The sequence below is a fragment of the Odocoileus virginianus genome, unplaced genomic scaffold, assembly GCF_023699985.2.
Source record: "Odocoileus virginianus isolate 20LAN1187 ecotype Illinois unplaced genomic scaffold, Ovbor_1.2 Unplaced_Scaffold_19, whole genome shotgun sequence".
In the NCBI taxonomy this organism is placed as follows: domain Eukaryota; kingdom Metazoa; phylum Chordata; class Mammalia; order Artiodactyla; family Cervidae; genus Odocoileus; species Odocoileus virginianus.
Window position 1 is genome coordinate 213427 of NW_027224281.1, and position 19742 is coordinate 233168.

The following is a 19742-nucleotide window of genomic DNA, read 5'->3' on the forward strand; positions in this document are numbered from 1 at the left end:
TTTATAGCTGTACAGGTATGCCTTAAAATGAAGAAGAATCTCAGACAAACAACCGAGAAATTAGAAAAAAAGAACAAATAAAGTTCAAAGTCAGTGGAAGGAAGGAAATAATAAAATTCAGAGACTAAATGAATTAGAGATTAAAAATATATAAAAAGCAATTAAACCAAGAGTTGTTTTTTAAAAGATAAAAAAAAATTAATAAATCTTTACTCAGGCTCATCAAGATAAAATGAAAAAATGAAATAGAAATAACAACCAACAGCAGAGATACCAAAAATCATAAAGGTGTATATACAGAAAGCAGTTATATGCTAGCAATTTGGCAACCAAGAAAAATGGACATTTTGAAGCATAGAAACTCTAGAGACTGAATCAGGAAGAAAGGGGCAATCTGAACCAACTGATCACTAATTTTGAATTTGTAATTAAAAAAATGTTCCAGCAAAGGAAAAATGTTTAGGATTGGACAGTTTCAAATGGGAGTTCTACCAAGCATATAAAGAAGAGCTAATACCTAACTTCTCAAACTATTCCAAAATATTGAAAAACAAGGAACACTCCCAGGTTCATTCAACAAGGCCAGCACCTGCCAATTCCAAAACCACAGGAAGACACTACAAAAAAAAAAAAAATAATATTACAGGCCAATATTTCTGAGTAATATAGATGTAAAAAATATTCAACAAACTATTCTTAAATTAAGTGATGGATCATAAATCATGACCAAGTGGGATTAATTCCAGGACTGCAAGGATGATTCAATATCCAGAAAGCAGTTAATGGGATACACTACATTAAGAAAAGGAAGAATAAAAATCAAATGATATCTCAGTTCAGTTCAGTTTAGTTGCTCAGTAGTGTCCGACTCTTTGCGATCCCATGAATTGTGGCACACCAGGCCTCCCTGTCCATCACCAACTCTGGGAGATTACTCAAACTCATGTCCATCCAGTCAGTGATGCCATCCAACCATCTCATCCTCTGTCGTCTCCTTCTCCTCCTGCCCCCAATCCCTTCCAGCATCAGGGTCTTTTCTAATGAGTCAACTCTTCACATGAGGTGGTCAAAGTACTGGAGTTTCAGCTTCAGCATCAGTCCTTCCAATGAACACCCAGGACTGATCTCCTTTAGGATGGACTGGTTGGATCTCCTTGCAGTCCTAAAAGGGACTCTCAAAGAGTCTTCTCCAACACCACAGTTCAAAAGCATCAATTCTTCGGCGCTCAGCTTTCTTCACAGTCCAACTCTCACATCCATACATGACCACTGGAAAAACCATAGCCTTGACTAGACAGACCTTTGTTGGCAAAGTAATGTCTCTGCTTTTTAATATGCTATCTAGGTTGGTCATAAGTTTCCTTCCAAGGAGTAAGCGTCTTTTAATTTCATGGCTGCAATCACCATCTGCAGTGATATCTACATAGATGCAAAAATTTTTGATGAAATTTAACATCCAATCATGATAAAATTTCTTACTAATGTTTGTATAGAGAAAATATAACTTAATAAAGGCTATGTATGAGAAACCCGTAGATACCATCATATTCAACAATGAAAAACTGAAAGACTTTCCTTTAAAGTTAGGAACAAGATATGGATGCCCACTCTCACCACTTCTATTTTACATAGTATTGGAGATCCTAGCCAGAGCAATCACAAGAAAAAGAAATAAAATCACTCAAATTGGAAGGGAAGAAGTAACACTCTCTCTTTGCAGATGACATAATACTATATATAAAAAAGCCTAAAGTCTCCACCAAAAAAACTATTAGAACTAATAAATGAATTCAGTAAAGTTGCAGGATACAAAATTAATATACAGAAATCTGTTATTTTTCTGTACAGTAATAATGAACTATCAGGAAGAGACAACAGGAAAGCAATCTTGTTTAATGATGCATCAAAAAGAATAAAATACCTAAGAACAAACTACTTAGTCAAAGAAGTGAAAAACCTATACTCTGAAAATTTTAAAACAATTAAATGGAAAGATATTCTGTGTTTATGGATTGGAAGAATCAATATTGTTAAAAGTCTGTAGCAATCTACAGTTTTAATGCAATTCTTAAGAAAATACCCATGGCATTTCCAACAAAAGTAGAACTCATAATCCCAAAATTTATATGGAATCACAGGAGACCCCGATTATCCAAAGCAATATTGAGAAAAAAATAACAAAGGTGGATGTATCACATGCCCAGACTTCAGATTATACTATAAAGCTACAATCAAAGCAGCATGGCCCAGGCACAAAAAACAAATACATAGATAAGTGGAACAGAATAGGTAATTCAGAAATAAACCCACATTCCTTTGACTGACTAATCTATGACAAAGGAGATAAAAATATACAGTGAAGACAGTCTCTTCAGTAAGTGGTTCTGGGAGAAGTGGACAGGTACATATAAAACAATAAGATATGAACATTTCCTCACACTACATAGACAAACTCAAAATTATTTAAAGACATAAGTGTAAGACCTAAAACCATGAAACTCCTAGATAATGTAGGGAAATCTCTTTCTGCATAAACCTTTTTTTTTTTTTTTCTCGAATCTGTTTCCTAAGGCAAAAGAAATAAAAGCAAAAATGAATGAATGGGACGTAATTAAAGTTAAAAGGTTTTGCACTGTGAAGATCATCAACAAAATGAAAAAGCTATCTACTGAATGGGAGATAAATTTGCAAATGATATAACCAAAGGGAGTTAATATCCAAAATACATAAACAGCTCATACAACTCAATATCAAAACAACCCAATCAAAAAATGGACAAAGGAACTGAATAGGCAATTTTCCAAGGAAGATACACAGGTAACAACAGACACATGAGAAGATGCTCAACTATCAGTAATTATTAGAGAAATGCAAATCAGAACAATGAGATATTACTTCATACTTTTAAAAATGGCAATCATCAAAAACCCCCCAGAAATGTTTTTAGAATATGAAGAAAAGGGAACCCCCCTGTACACTGTTGGAGGGAATATAAAGGTTAAACCACTATGGAAAAAAGTACAGAGGTTCCTCAATAAACTAAAAATAAAAGTACCATATGACCCAACAATTGGGTATATATCTGAAGAAAGTGAAAAGAGTAGTCAGAAAAGATTAATGCCACTGCGTGTTCATAGCAAAATTATTTTCAGTAACAAAGATTAAATAGATTAAAAATATATGATATTTAATGGTCAGTGATATATTCAGTATATTGCATGTGTAGGTGCAAAGTTGCTTCAGTCATGTCCATCTCTTTGCAACCCTATGAACTGTAGCCTGACTGTCTCCACTGTACATGGGATTCTCCAGGCAAGAATACTGGAGTGGGTTGCTATGCCCTGCTCCAAGGGATCTTCCCAACCTGGGGATCAAGCCCATGCCTCTTATGTTTCCTGCACTGAAAGGCAGGTTGCTTACCACTAGCACCACCTGGGAATCCCAGGTACACTATATTACCCGGCCATTAAAAAGAATGCAATTCTGCCATTTGCAAATATATGGTTGTTCCTAGAGAATATTATGCATGGGGTCGCTAAGAGTCGGACACGACTGAGCGACTTCACTTTCATTTTTCACTTTCATGCATTGGAGAAGGAAATGGCAACCCACTCCAGTATTCTTGCCTGGAGAATCCCAGAGACAGGGGAGCCTGGTGGGCTGCCATCTAGAGGGTCGCACAGAGTCGGACACGACTGGAGTGACTTAGCAGCAGCAGCAGAGAATATTATATTTAGTAAAACAAGACAAAGAAAGATGAATACTGTATGGAACATAAAAAATAAAAGAAAAAATGAATATAACAAAACAGAAACAATCTCACTGATACAGAGCCCAAAGTATTGATACTGGTGGGGAGAGGAAAGCAGTGAGGGTCAATGCAGGAGCAGGTGATTAAAGAGATACAGACCAGCATGTATAAAATGAATAAACAACCAGGATGTATTATACAGGTGAAGAATGTAGCCAGTGTTTTATAGTAGCTTCAAGTGGAGTATAATCTATAAAATAATTGAATCATTATATTTGTATACCTGAAATTAATATAATACTGTAAATCAACCGTATTTCAGGAAGAAATTCTGTCTGACTTCTGGTAACTTGATTGTAATGTGTCTTGTTGTGGATTTCTTTGGAGTTACTGTATTTGATATATTTATTGTTTCCTGGTTCTGGATGTCCATATTCTTTGACAGATTTGGGGACATTTCAGTCAGCTTTTCTTTGAGAAACTTTTAGATCATGTCTCATATTTTTGTCCTTCAAGGATCTCTGTAGTGCCTATATGGTCCATGTGATACTTCCCATAAATTCCTTAGATTTTTAACAGTATATTTTATTTTTTTTCTTTTTGCTCCATTTAATAAATTATTTCAAATGTCCTTTTTTCAAATTATACAATCCTTTCCTTTATTTAGTCTGCTGCTTTGACCATCTAGTGAATTTTTCAGTGCAGTTACTGTGCTTTTTGATTCATTATTTCTGTGTGTTACTCTTAATTTCATTAGGGCCACTTTGTAGTGTCACTTTCTTGTAAAGCAGAGGGGTGTGTTAATTGGACTTTCTTTCATTTTTCCTTGACTTTCTGTGTTTGTGTCTGCACATAGGCAAACTAGCAACATATTTTAGTCTTCATGAACTGGCCTTGTACTGGAGAAGACCAACATTAATAAGCCTGGCTAGAAAAAGTGGGCCTCTCAATCTGGCGATAGTACAATCCACTTGCTTTGTTTTTAAAAGCTTCCAGGTATCTGGAGAATGTCAGGGTCCCATCAGGCTCCTAAAACAAAGCAGACTAGAATCAATTCCTCACGCAGCTTCCAGGTGACTACAGTACATCTTTTCCTTCACCAAGGAGAAGCTGTAGGAAAAGTGTTTTCTACTGCTAGCTCTGTTAAGTCAGGGGGAGGGTTCATAGTGAATTCTAGACCAAACTGCTCTCTCTTTTCTCCCTCACCTCAGGTAGCTAAAGTCTGTCATATCCCATGTCCCTTCAGTTTTCTGACACAGGCTATACAGAAGTCAATCTTGTGAATGGCCTCTAGGAAAGCTGGGGTTTTGGATGCATTGTGCACCTCTTTCTCTTCCTAAGGAGAATCTGGGAACTGGTGATTTTTTCCCAGTCACATGGTCTGAACCACTATAGCTATATGGCAAGATGTATGTTGAATTTTTTTAATAGATTCAACATGACTGGTATCACACTTGAACTGTGTGCAGGATCCTCTTAAACAAGTTTTGGATTTCTTACAAAGGGAATCTGTACATAAATTGATTTTGAGTCCATGTATTCATGCAGAGAAGGAGATTCTAGCATTTCCTGTTCTGCCATCTTGCTGATGGGAAATGGGAGTTAATTTTGGCTCTTCCTTGGATGATGAAAATCTCTACAGTGAAGGGAAAATTTGAGTAAAAGATTGAGTCTATAAGGAACTAAAAGACAGATTTTAAATACAGTCCCCTTAGTTCCCATTACACGTAGAAACTGTTCCCTGGGGAAGAGACTGAATAAGCTGCTGCCATCTATAACGGAGTGCCTTATACCATTACACTCAAATTAAATCTTTTATGGCTTACTGTGTGGCTAAAATGATAATAATAGAGGCTGTTTATTGTTTTTTGCAGTTTGATAGGACTCAAAGTCATAATCATAATTACGACCTGTAGTTCAGGAAAGCTTTTGAGGGCATATCAGAAATTAATTACAGGTGACATTTTGTTAGAATCAAAGAAATTAAAGCCTCAGAACCTGAAATTACCCTTTAAGGACCAGGGGAATTATACACAATAAGAAGAACCCTGGGGATATTCTGACTTAAAAGAGGGTGAGCTTCTGAATTCCATTTATATTCATGTTTCCTTTGTTGGAGATGGAGAATGAGGACCTACAGTATGACAGTTCATTTCCTGTTTTTGCTGTCCTGAGATTCAGCTGAATCTTGCAGGGAAAAGTGTTTGAAGAGAGGCAGGGAATGTTTGAATTACTAAGGGACACAGGTGATGCAATTTCTCAGTAAATTCCCTTTCCATGGATGGAACATTCATTCTTCTAGATTTATAAGTTTTATTTTGTGACATGGTGAGTTAACTTAACCTCTCTTAGACTGTGGTCCCTTCCCCCCACTACCGCCCCCCTCCCTTTTTTTAATGTAGAGATAATCTTCTTGGTTCCTACCTTGTAAAGTCTTATCTGCATTGCAGGTGAGCACTAGGCTTTTGGGATGACTGCCTCTAAATTTACCAGTGAGGGGAAGGCCAAGTGAATGAAGAAATTGTGAGAAGAGGCAATAAAAATTCTGTTCTCATTCAAAATTCTTTTTCATGATCCTTTGGTTTTTTCCAATACTTATCTTTGCATATGCAGTTCCCTTCTCTCCATAGGCTCACTCCATATGCTTTTTGCTACTTAGTTAAAAAAGGGTTTATAAGGGAAAGTTCCTGAAACTAATTTCCATGATAATGATAAGGAAGATCCATGAGTGCAGGATAGGCTACTCATAGTCATCCCAGCACATAGACTGTCTTGTATAGGAGATGTTATGCAAAACCCTGTTTTTCCTCTTTGTGACCCTTTTCTCCTGTGCTCTCAGATTTCTTTAGGGAAGAATGGCTCTGGGGAATGGTTCTTCCATGACTCAGTTTATTTTGATGGGATTGACAGACCAACCAGATCTCCAGCTCCCGCTCTTCTTCCTCTTTCTAGTAATGTATGTGGTCACTGTGATGGGAAATTTGGGCTTGATCATCCTTATTGGGCTGAGTTCACACCTACACACGCCCATGTACTTTTTCCTCTTTAACTTGTCTTTCGTAGATCTCTGTTATTCTTCTGTGTTTACACCCAAAATGCTGATTAACATCATATCAAAGAAGAAGATTATTTCTTACATGGGGTGCATGACCCAGCTTTACTTTTTCAGTTTTTTGGGTATTTCTGAATGCTATGTGCTGACATCAATGGCCTATGACCGCTATGTGGCCATCTGTAATCCACTCTTGTATAATGCTGCCATGTCCCCTAAAGTGTGTTCCAGCCTTATGCTTGGTTCATACTTGATGGCAGTTTTGGATGCCACGACCCTTATTACATGCATGCTGAGACTGACCTTCTGTGATGCAAACACCATCAACCATTATTTGTGTGACATCCACCCTCTGCTCCAGCTCTCATGCACAAGTACCCACATCATTGAACTGGAAGTGTTCATTGTGGGAGGCATCAACATCATTGTGCCCAGTCTTACCATCTTTGTCTCTTATGGTCTCATCCTCACCAATATCTTCCACATCAAGTCCACAGAGGGCAGGTCCAAAGCCTTCAGCACCTGCAGTTCCCACATCATTGCTGTTTCTCTGTTCTTTGGATCAAGTGCATTTATGTATCTCAGACCATCTTCTGTGTCTGTGGATGATGGGAAAATATCCTCTGTCTTTTACACTAATGTGGTTCCCATGATGAATCCCTTAATTTACAGCTTGAGGAACAAAGATGTTAAGCTTGCTCTGAGAAAAACTTTGAGGATGAGAAAGTTTTGATCAGAAATGATGTTTGTGCATATAGTTACAGGACAAGGAGATTCAGTGTGATTAATTGCTTTTAGTTTCAGCCTTATTCTTATAAATATTTTCTTTTAATATGATTAAGAAAATTTGAGAGTTTTCTCCATACTGTATTTCCAGTTTTTTAGTCTGGGATTTCTTTTTCCCTGTTTGCATACTATCTTTTTTCACATTTTTAAACTGTTTTTTGATAACTTTAAAAGATATATGTAGTATCTCTGTTATTTTTTACTGTCATTTCAAACTTAAAACAAAGTTTTTAAAAGAGAATGGTCTCCAAGTGATCAAATTTGAGATACCTGTGATATACTAAGAGATCAGTGATCAAAGTGAACTAGATAGCACTGGTGCTGCTGCTGCTGCTAAGTCGCTGCAGTCGTGTCCTGACTCTGTGCGACCCCATAGACGGCAGCCCACCAGGCTCCCCTGTCCCTGGGATTCTCCAGGTAGGAACACTGGAGTGGGTTTCCGTTTCCTTCTCCAATGCATGAAAGTGAAAAGGGAAAGTGAAGTCGCTCAGTCGTGTCTGACTCTTAGCGACCCCATGGACTGCAGCCTACCAGGCTCCTCTGTCCATGGGATTCTCCAGGCAAGAGTACTGGAGTTGGGCTGCCATTGCCTTCTCCGCTAGATAGCACTATTGTAATGTTATTCTATTTGAGTTGTGCCTATTCTCCACTTACTGTCAGAAGCATGAATTAGATACTGTTTCACTCCTGTCTTTCCATTTTCTGACTGGGAAGACTATGTCTCCTTTAAATGCCAGAGATTGAAGTTTCCATAAAGGCTTAGATTATGATTCAGTTTGCATCTCTAAATATTTGCATCTAGCTTCTGCAAGTGTTTTCCTTTTACTATTTACAGTGAAACTATTACATGTCAGATCATATAAATATATTTATTTCATAAATGGTAAAATGAAGTTCAGAATGGTTAATGATTTAAATTCACAGCTTCATAAAAAAATATCTAGACTTAACTGTTAGCCTTCTAATTTCAAGTCTATGACTTCTGTACTTATATTCACTTTGCTTTATTCTATTTGTTTCATTAAGACCATACTATGAGAAAATATTTTTAATTTGAAAATTGACTGTTATTTTTTCAAGGGAGATATATGAATTTCCTTCATGCTATGTGTTGCTTTTGATGTTTTTTTAGTTTAGGCAAAGTGTTTCATGGTTTTCTTTGGGTGGGAAAAGAATGCTTTTTGGACTAGTGTATTGTTGAGATGATTGATTTAAATAGGGAGTTGCTAATTCTGAAAAATTAAAAGAACTGAATTTGAGGTGTTTGAAAGTGTTTCTTTTTTCTTTTTAATTAAAAGGACAGGATATGGGTGAGAAAGGAATCCAGAATCATGTCATTAGGAGATACTTCAGCAAGGCACAGCCAACAAATAAGAGGTTGTTTGTGGAAAGTGGTCATGAGATTTAGGAAACACATTTTATTCTGAAATTCTGTCCATCTACACAGAACTGTATGTGTATTTCATGGTCCATGAATCTTTGATAAAGTTGTAATGTGCATGACTGTAAAGTAGTAGTGCATTGGGAAATGATGAAAATGCTATTGCCATATTTGCTATGGTCACATTTGGAACATGGGAGAAAGAGAGAAGCTGGAGGTGATAAAATAACTATGGGCATTTGAAACTCAAGTTAGGAAGAAGAAATTTAGAGAGTAAATTGATGGATAATGAAAGATCCTACCTATGACATCGTTCTTCTATTTCTAGGACCCTAGAAATATTATGATGCTCAGCGGTGTTTCATTGGATAGGACACAAATTTAAGTTATTTGATTTTTATCAGTTAAACCAACAGAGCTGGAGAACCTGGGAACAACTAAATCATTTTTGTTCTTGTGGACCTTCATATCTATTAATATTTCCTTGTGTGTGCTTAGTCGCTCAGTCATGTCTGACTCTTTGCAACTTCATGGACTGTAGCCCACCAGACTCTTCTGTCCATGGGATTCTCCAGGCAAGAATACTGGAGTGGGTTGCGATTCCCTTCTCCAGAGAATCTTCCTGACCCAGGGATCAAACCTGCATTGTAGGTGGACTCTTTACTGTCTCAGCCACTAGGGAAGCCCCTAGTACTTCCATACAGATTTTAAATTACTAAACCTCAGCTGATAGTATAACGACATCTTAAAGGAAATATTTTGTGAATACACAAATTTTTGCACTGTCTTTACCGGAAAAGATGTTACTTTTTTATTATTTTTTTAAAGGCAAAATTGCTACCTTAAAAATCCTCAATGTGATGTGGCAAGGGATAATTTAAATATTTTCTCCATGGATGTCAGGCATGCAAATGTCCAGGAGAAGCTTCCACAGAGCTTATGGAACCCAAGTTGAGAAAGTAGGACCTTTCTCCCTCCCATATCCAGAGTCTGTACTCTGATTTCTAATTGTTGCTTCCGAACCAGATGTGCAGACACAGGGGGAGCAGCCACTGCTGGTGCACCTCTCCACCACGGCTACAAGCTGCTCCTAATCCAGCTGAAGTGACTTCCAGGGAATTTAAAGGCCAGCACACTTTTCCCCTGTCATCATTATTTTCTCTTTTTGGTCTTTCATGAGCCAGATGTTAAAGATAGGACTTTTAAAAAGCAAGAAGCCTATATAGAGATAATGAGAATGTCCCCGTGCATGTACTTGGAATGATACATGCTCAAAAAGACCAGTAAATAATTTAAATTTTCTCCTGAACCTGATCCTCTGCACGGAGATTGCCTATAATAATCTAAACTACAAAAATGAGGAGGGAGCTCTAGATGGCAGGTTGGTAGGATGCTAAGCTCACCCCTCCTTAGGAACACATCACATTACATATACAGAACCTCTTGCTGAAATCCACCTGGGCAAGAGCAGAACAGCTGTTCTACAACCAAGGTTGTAAAGAATGATTCGTATGGAATCTGCCAGGAAGGGGAGAGAAGCGATAAGGTTGGGACCTATACATCTCACCTGGGACAGAGAAGAGGAAGGGGATATCACAAGCTGTGAAATACTCCTGGAGGAGCAAGGATTTGGGGCCAGAGTTTAGGCACACCAGGCCTGGGGTTTAAAAAGAGAAATAAGCCCCCTTTCTGGCTTGAAAACCAGTGGAGATTTACCTGAATGCTGCAAGTAACTGAGACCCTGCTCTTGAAGAGCATTGCCAGACCTGCTCACTCCCAATCATAGCATGGAGGCAGCGGATTGAAAACTGCCTGGGACTCCGGCCGGCTGGCAAGGACCACCCCAACATCCCCTCTACCCAGCCCTAACTGAGCTCCTGCCCCAGCCTCTCATGCTCCTTTTAGTGGTTGCTGCCCACTAAAAGGGAGGATGGGAGGATGGATTCCATTGCTAGCAAAAGTGTGCAGCCTTGGAGGGGTGGGAGGTGACTTGGACACTGAGGCTGCAACTGAGCCACTGTCAACTCGTGTCTCTGCAGGCACTCCAGGAGGAGGGACGTCAGGTCCAGGGGAGAGAACACTGTCAGCAGAAGGCACATTCCTGTCCATGTTGGCAAGGGGAAGGTTCAGTTCTGTGCTGTGGCACCAACCCCTCACCACTACCCAGCCACGAACTTAGGTGAGGTTGTTGATATTTGGTTGTTGAGTCATGTCGGACTCTTCTGTGACCCCATGGACTGTAGCCCACAAGGCTCCTCTGTTCATGGGATTTCCCAGGCAGGAATACTGGAGCAGGTTGCCATTTCCTGCTCCAGAGGACCTTCCTGACCCAGGAGTCAAATCTGGGCCTCCTGCCCCTGGTGGATTTTTTTTTTTTAACCAACCACTGAACCACCAAGGAAGCCTTTAGCACACTAGGGAAAAAGCAAAACCAGCTCAGAAGTGCACCCCACCCCCCTCTCTCATACCTTGATCATGGCTTAGAATAATTCAGAAACTGCCATCACATACAGGAGAAATCCACCTTCTCAAGGCTCCTGTTCCAGCTACTCAGACCACATGCCTATCCCTGTTAAGGTCGTGAAAGCCATTGAGAACAGGGAAGCCCTTGCTCACACCTGGCTCTGGCTCTGGTCCCACCAACTCCAGTCCTACATCTCACCAATGCAGTGGCTGCCATCACACCCCAGGGAAAGATATGGTCCATGCACACTTCAGATCCAGTTCTCCCACCAAAGCCATTGAACATACATAGACTTCTTAGGGACACTCCCATACAAGAAACCACTTTCAAGACTGGAATATGTAATTGCTTTACCTAATTTCAGAGAGACAGAAAAAGTTAAGAAAAATCAGAAGTTATAAGAATTTGTTTCAGAACAAAGAATGAGAACAAGTAAAATCTTGATTAACCCTAATGAAAAGTAAATAACTAATTTACCAATAAAGAATTTAAAGCAATAGTAGTAAGAATGCTAATGAAACCGGGGGAAATAATAGATGAACACCATGAGTATTTTAACAAGGAACTAGAAAAAAACAGTTATAGATCAAGTATATAACAACTGTAGTGAAAAATACACTAGCAGGAATTAGCAGCATTTTAGTGATAAAGAAGAATTCTTAAGTGATATGGATGACAGAATAATGGAACTCATGCAATAAGAATGGCAAAAAAGAACAACAGATTTAAAAAAATATGAGTAGTTTAATGGATCTCTGTGACAACATCAGTCTTATTAACATTCATATTCTAGTGGAAGCAGCAGGAAAAAAGTTAAAATGTAAAAGGTGAAATTAATGAAATTTTTGCTAAACATTTGAAGTAAACAGCTATCAGGCTTTGGGAATTATGGAGAGTCTCAAACAAGATGAACCCAAAGTGAAATACACACGGAATATCATAATTAAAATGGCAAAAGTTAAAGATCAAAATAGAATTTTAAAGGCAGCAATAGGAAAACAAAGAATCTCATTTGCATTAACCCACATAAATCTATTATAAGTTGATTTTTCTGAAGGGCTTCTGCAGGGCAGAAGGGAGTAGCACAATATTTAAAGTGCTGAAGGGAAAAACAAAAACAAAAACAAACCAAAAAACCCTGCAGCCTAGGATGCTCTTCCAAGCCAAGTCTATTATTCAGATTTGAAGTAAAAATAAAGAGCATCTCCAACAGCAAACACTAAAAGGGTTCACCAATACTAAACCGACTATAGAGGAAATGTTAAAAAGTCTTCTTTATTGAAAAAGACTCAAGAAGAATAAGAAATTAGAGGAAGGGAAATTTCTATTGGTAAAGGCAAGTATATAGTAAAGGCTGTGGATCAACCACTTTAAGCTAATTAGTGGTTAAAAATGAAAATTATAAAATCATGCCAAGATATGGAAGAAACCTAAATGTCCATGAAGGGCCAAATGGATGGAGATGTGGTAAATACACACAATGGAATACTGCTCAGCTGTTAAAAAGAATGAAGTTTTGCCATTAGCAATAAATGAATGGACTTGGAGGATATTATACTAAATGAAATAAGTCACTGAGAAAGACAAACACTACATACTATCATTTATATTTTAATCTAAAAAATACAGCAAACTAGTAAATATAAAAATGAAACAGACTCACAGATATAGCAAACAAACTAATGGTTACCAATGAGGAATTAGAAGAGGGAGGAGCAAGAAAAGGGTAGGGGACTAAGAGATATAGCTAGTATGTATAAAGTAAATAAGCTATAAGAATATCCTGTACACACAGGGACTATAACCAATGTTGTATAATAAATATAAAAGAAATATAACCTTTAAAATTTGAATCACTCTGTTGTACACCTGAAACTTACATAATATTGTAGATAGATATCAACCTCCATTAAAAGGTGAAAATTATAAATTCAGTCATAACTACAATCAACGGGATAGACATAAAAATGTAAAATACAACATCTAAAACACAAAATGTGGGGGAAGCAAGTAAAAATGTAAACATACTAGAATTTGTTTGAACTTAAATCACTAGCATTTTAAAATGAGTGGCTATAGATATAGGTCAACATATATGAGACTGGTGGTAATCATAATAAACAACCTGCAGTAGATATTATAAAAACTAGAGAGAAAGGAGCACAAACATAACACTACAGAAGTCATCAAACCACAAAGGAAGAGACCAATAGAAAAAGAGCAGAGAAGATATTCAGAAACATCTAGAAAACAAATAAAAGATAGTAAGTAGATACAATTTAAGTGTCAATAGACTAAATGCTCCAATAGGAAGACATAGGGTGGCTAAATGGATTAAAAAAACCAAAACAAACAAAAAAAGAGCCTTCTCTGCCTACAAGAGATTCACTTCAGATCTAAAGAGACACACAGATTAAAATGAGGGATAGTAAAAGATATTCAAGTCAAGTGGAAAAAAAGAAATAGGGAAATTCAATACCCATATGAGACAAAGAAGTCATTACAACAAAGTCAATAGTAAAAGACAAAGAAGGACATTAAAAGGATCAATGCAAGAAGAGAATATAATGCTCAGAAATGTATATGGACCTAATATGCTTATGTTGCTTCAGTCGGGTCCGACTTTCTGCGACCTCATGGACTGTAGCCAGCCAGGCTCTTCTGTCTCTGGGATTCTCCAGGCAAGAATACTGGTGTGGGTAGCCATTCCCTTCTCCAGGGGATCTTCTTGACTATATATATATACATACATATATATATATATATATATATATATATATATATATACACACACATACATACATCATACACATACATTTAATGGCTCAATTATATATATATTATATTTGTCATGAAAAGAATGAAATCTTGCCATTTGCAGTCATGTATCTGGTCCTAGAGAATAGTATATTCAGGGAACTAACAAGATCAGTATGGTATGTTATTAGTTATATGTGTAATTATACAAGAAAAAAATGAATATAACAGAACAGAAACATTCTCACAGACATAGAGACCAAACTGGTGGTTATCAATGAGGAGAGGGAAGGGGTAAATGAAAATATAGGAGGAGGGCATTAAGATATACAGACCAGTATATATAAAATATATAAAGAAGAAGGATATGCAATGAACATAGCCAATATTTTTATATAGCTTTAAGTGAACTATAATCTATAAAAATATTCAATCACTATGTTGTACACCTAAAATTGACATAGTATTTAAATCAAATATACTTCAATAAAAAATCTTTCTTTGACTTCTGATAATTGTAGTGTCCCTTGTAGTGGATTTCTTTGGGATTTGGAATATTTTTGTTTCCTCATTCGGGATGTCCAGTTCCTTGCACACATTTGGGGATTTTTTTTCAGCTAGGTTTTCTTTGGGAAATCTTTTAGACTATTACTCACATTTTTCTCTTTTGGTGATCCCTGTAATTCCTGTGTGTCATGTGATATAATACATTCCATAAATCTTAGACTTTTGACATTATTTTTCATTCTTTTATCTATTTACTCCATTTACTAAATTGTTTGAATTGTCCTTTTTTCCCCAAATTCTATAATCCTTTGCTTTGTCTGTTTAGTCTGTGGTTTTGACTTTCTACTGAAATTTTCAGTTAAATTATCATGGTTTTGACTTCATGACTTCTGTTTGGTACTCTTTGAAGAAAAAAGTCACACTTTGTTCATGCATTGTTCTGTGACTACATCGTGCATCTTTATGACAGTTAAAGGAATTCTCTGTCACTTAAGTAATATATCCCCATTTCTTTAGGTCCACTTTGTGTGCTCATTTTCTTGGAATGTTTCTTTTTTTAATGTTATTGAACTTTTCTTTATTTTTCCTTGACTTTCTGCACTCATGACTGCACACAGACAAAAATAGCAAACTATTTTAATCCTCGTGAACTGGCCTTGTACTGGAGCTGACCCTATTAATAAACCTGGTTAGAAAAGGCAGACCTCTCAATCTTGTGATAGTACAATCCACTTTCCTAGTTTTTAGTAGGTCCCTGGAGTCAGGAGAATGTCAGGATCCCATCACACCCTTAACGTGGGAGAGTAAAGTCAATTCCTCTGGCAGCCCCTAGGTAAGTTGTGTTAAAGGCTACACAGGGCCCCTTTTCCTTTGTAAGGAGAAGCTGTAGAAGTATTTTCTACTTCTAGCTGTGTTAAACCAAAGTGAGGGGGGTGGCTACAGAGAGTTTTAGCATAAACTGCTGTCTCTCTTCTCTCTCACCTCAGGCAGCTAGATTATGCCATTTCCTGTGCCTGTCCTGCTTTCTGACACAGGCTAGACAGAAACCAGTCTTCTGGATGGCCCCTAGAAAAGTTGGAGCTTTGGATGTATTGTGCATCTCTTTCTCTTCCCAGGAAGAACCTGGGAAATGGTGATTTTTGTCCCAGTCACATGGTTTTGGACCTCCATAGGTATATGGAAGACATATCTTAAATTATCTTAACAGCTTCAACATAACTGGTACTATGATTGAACTGTGCTCAGGATCATTTTAACTAAGTTTTGGATTTCTTACAGAGAGAATCTGACATAAATTGCTTTTGAGTCAGTGTGTTCATGCCCGGAGGAGATTCTAGGGCTTGCGTTACTGCAATCTTGTTGATGGGAAATTGTTGTTAATTTTGGCTGTTCCTTGGGGGATGCACTATCCCGATAGTGAAGGATAAAACTGTGTAAAATATTGAAGCTAAAAGGGACTAAAGACAGACTGTAAAGACAAACCCCTTAGTTCCCTATTACACATAGAAACTGTTCCCTAGGGAAGAGACTGAACAAGCTGCTTCCATGTCTATAACCGAGTGCGTTGTATCATTACAGGCACACTAAAATCCTCTGTGACTTAGTATGCACCAAAAATGATTTTAGAGTTCATTTATTGTTTTCTGCTGCTGGATAGGACAAAAATCATAATCAAAATTGTGATCTATAATTCTGCAAGATTTCTAAGGTATATCAGAAATTATTTACAGGTGACTTTTTCTTAGAAAAAAATGAAACCAAAGCCTGAGAACCTGAAATTGCCCTTCTAAGACCATGGGGGTAAAATCACGAAGAAGAAAGACCTGGGATATTCTGGCTTAAGAGAGTGAGTTTCCAAATTACATTTATATTCATGTTTTCCTTGTCCAAGATGAAGACTGAGATATGACACAATTGAGACTCAGATATGACACTTCATTTCCTATTTGTGCAGTCCTGAGATTCAACTGAATCTTTCAGAGAAAACTGTTTGAAGGGAGAGGGGGGAATATTCAGAAATATTAAAGAATAAAGGTGATACCATTTCTTAGTAAGTTCCCTTTCCAGAGATAGAACACTCTTTCTTCTACTTTTATAGCTTTTATTCTGTGATACATGGAGTGACTTATCCTTTCCTAGACTTTGGTTGCTCTTGTGTTTCTTTTTGTTTCTTTTTTTTTTAATTAGAAGCAATATTCTTGGTTCCTACCTTGTAAATTCTCATCTGCACTAGAGACAAAAGCCAGGCTTTGGGGGTTGCTGCCAAAAGAAGAGGAGAAGCAAGAAGAAGATACAAGTGAATGAAATAATGGTAAGATGAGAGAATGAAGATTCTGTCCTGGTTCAAACTTCTTTTCCATTATCCTTTTGGATAAAAAGCTAAATTTTGATGCTTTTGGCTACTTAGTTTATAAAGCATTTATAAAGGAAATTCTTGTCACTCATTTCCATGGTAACAGTAAGTAAATTCTATGGGTTAAGTTTGGGCTACCCAAATTCATTCCCAGTGCATATATCATTTATGCGAGGAGATGTGAGAAATACTCTTTCTCGTCTATGAGACCCTTCTCCCCTGTTTTCGCAGATCCCCTTAGAGAAGAATGGCTCCAGGGAATGACTCTTTCATGACTCAGTTCATTTTAGCGGGATTAACAGACCAATCAGTTCTTCAACTCCCCCTGTTTCTCCTGTTTCTAGTAATGTATGTGGTCACTGTGATGGGAAATTTGAGCTTGATCATCCTAATTGGGCTGAGTTCACACCTGCACACCCCTATGTACTTTTTCCTCTTTAATTTGTCCTTCATAGATCTCTGCTATTCTTCTGTTTTTACACCTAAAATGCTGATCAACCTCATATCAGAGAAGAAGATTATCTTCTACATGGGGTGCATGACCCAGCTTTACTTTTTGTGTTTTTTTGGTATTTCTGAAAGTTATGTGCTGACATCAATGGCCTATGATCGCTATGTGGCCATCTGTAACCCACTATTGTATAACATTGCCATGTCCCCTAAAGTGTGTTTCAGCCTTATGTTTGGTTCCTACCTGATGGCATTTTTTGAGGCAACAACCCTCACTGGATGCATGGTGAGACTGATCTTCTGTGATGCAAACACCATCAACCATTATTTGTGTGACATCTACCCTCTCCTCCAGCTCTCCTGCACAAGTACCTACATCATTGAACTGGAAGTTATCATTGTGTCAGGCATCAATATCACCGTGCCCAGTTTCACCGTCTTTGTCTCTTATGGTCTCATCCTCTCCAACATCCTCCACATCAAGTCCACAGAGGGCAGGTCCAAAGCCTTCAGCACCTGCAGTTCCCACATCATTGCTGTTTCTCTGTTCTTTGGATCAAGTGCATTTGTGTATCTCAAACCATCTTCTGTGTCTGCAGATGATGGAAAAATATCCTCTGTCTTTTACACCAATGTGATTCCCATGATGAATCCCTTAATTTATAGCTTGAGGAACAAAGATGTTAAACTTGCTTTGAGAAAAACTCTACGTGTGGCAGAGTTTTGATTAGAGACATTATCTGTCTGTGCATATAGTTATAGGACAAGGAGATTCTGTGTGTTCAATTAAATATTTTTAGTCATGGCCTTATTTTTCTATTTTTTTAAATAACATGCCTAAGAAAATTTAAGACTTCTCTCAATGATGTATTTACAATTTTTCTGTCTGGGACTTCTTTTTTCCCCAAATGATTTGCACAGTATCTCCTCCAGTTTTCCTTTTAGCTAATAATATTAAATTATAAATGTAACTCTGTTATTTTCTAGCTTCATTTCAAAGTTTTAATTTTTACTGAAAAAAAAATTGTCTCCGAGTGATCAAATTTGAGATACCTTTGATATAATGAGACAGCAATGATGAAAATCAGCTGGATACCACTAGAGTAGCATTGTTTTATTGGAGTTGTATGTATTCTCCACATGCTTTACAAGCATGTATCAGATGTTTTTGCTGTTTTTACTCCAATTTTTCTATTATCTGACTAGGAAGACTATGTCTCCTTTAAATGTCAGAGATTGGAGCCTTCATTAAGATGTTGACTATAATTTATTTTGCATCTCTAAATATTCTACACCAAGCTTCTTTGGGCAAGTGTTTTCTTTTTACTTTTGTTCAATGAAACCAGAAAGTGACAGATCATATAAATATATTTATTTTATAGATGGTGAAATGAAGCTCAGAATGGTTAATGATTTAATGTCACAGCTAAATAAAGATCTAGGCTAAACTGTTAGCCTTCTAATTTCAAGCCTGCTACTTTTGTAGTCTGCTTAAATCCACTTCATTCTACTCCATTTCCTTCAGTATGATCATTAATGAGAAGACACTTTAAATTTGAAGCTTAACTTTTGTTTATTACAGGGAAATACATGAATTTCTCTCATGCCGTTTGTTGCTTTTTTGTTGTTTGCTTATTTAGGCAGAGTTTCATGGTTTATTTGGGTGGGTAAAGAAGGCCTTTTGGGCTAGTGTATTGGTGAGATGATTGACTCAAATAGGGAACTTTTTTATTTTTTTGCAAAATCAATAAAACTGAATTTAAGATTTTTTTTATTAAGAGAATATGACATGGGTGAGAAAAGAGTCCAGCATCATGTCATTATGACAGACCTCAACAAGACACATATTCAATAAATAAGATGTCTTGTGTGGGAAGTATTCATGTGCATTAGGAGACAAATATTGTTTTGAATATGTATGCTTTCTGTACAGGACTATAAGTGTATTTAACTGTCTATAGATCTTTGATAGAGCTATGATGTACATGACTGTAAATTAATAGTGCTTTGGGAAATAAAGGTGAAAAAGCTATGGTCACATTTGGAACCAGGAGAGAAGAAGGCAGCAGGTAGAAGTAATAAAATTGTTAAGAGCATTTGAAACTCAGTTAGGAAATAGGAATTTAGAGAAGAAAAATGATGAATAAAGAAAGTCCATACCTATGACTCCCGTCTCCTTCCTGGAAGGGCCTAGATATATTATGGAGCTCACAGAGTTTCTTTGGATAGGATGTAATCTCA

The 19742-nt window shown here is 37.2% G+C and overlaps 2 protein-coding genes across 2 annotated transcripts; both read left to right on the forward strand.

Moving 5' to 3' along the window:
* The first annotated feature begins 6606 nt into the window (after window positions 1–6606).
* On the forward strand, window positions 6607–7536 carry LOC110151627 (olfactory receptor 8B3-like). The gene has a single exon (XM_020915019.2). The coding sequence runs from the start codon at window positions 6607–6609 to the stop codon at window positions 7534–7536; it is 930 nt and encodes a 309-aa protein (XP_020770678.2).
* Window positions 7537–13529: 5993 nt separating this feature from the next.
* LOC110147739 (olfactory receptor 8B3-like) lies at window positions 13530–18228 on the forward strand. The gene is made up of 2 exons (XM_070462980.1): window positions 13530–13541; window positions 17293–18228. Exons 1-2 carry the CDS (start codon window positions 13530–13532, stop codon window positions 18226–18228), a joined length of 948 nt encoding a protein of 315 aa, XP_070319081.1.
* Window positions 18229–19742: the final 1514 nt, after the last annotated feature.

Bases quoted from the DNA above. Each gene is read 5' to 3' on its own strand.
- LOC110151627 (XM_020915019.2), top strand. From the start codon at position 6,607: ATGGCTCTGGGGAATGGTTCTTCCATGACTCAGTTTATTTTGATGGGA.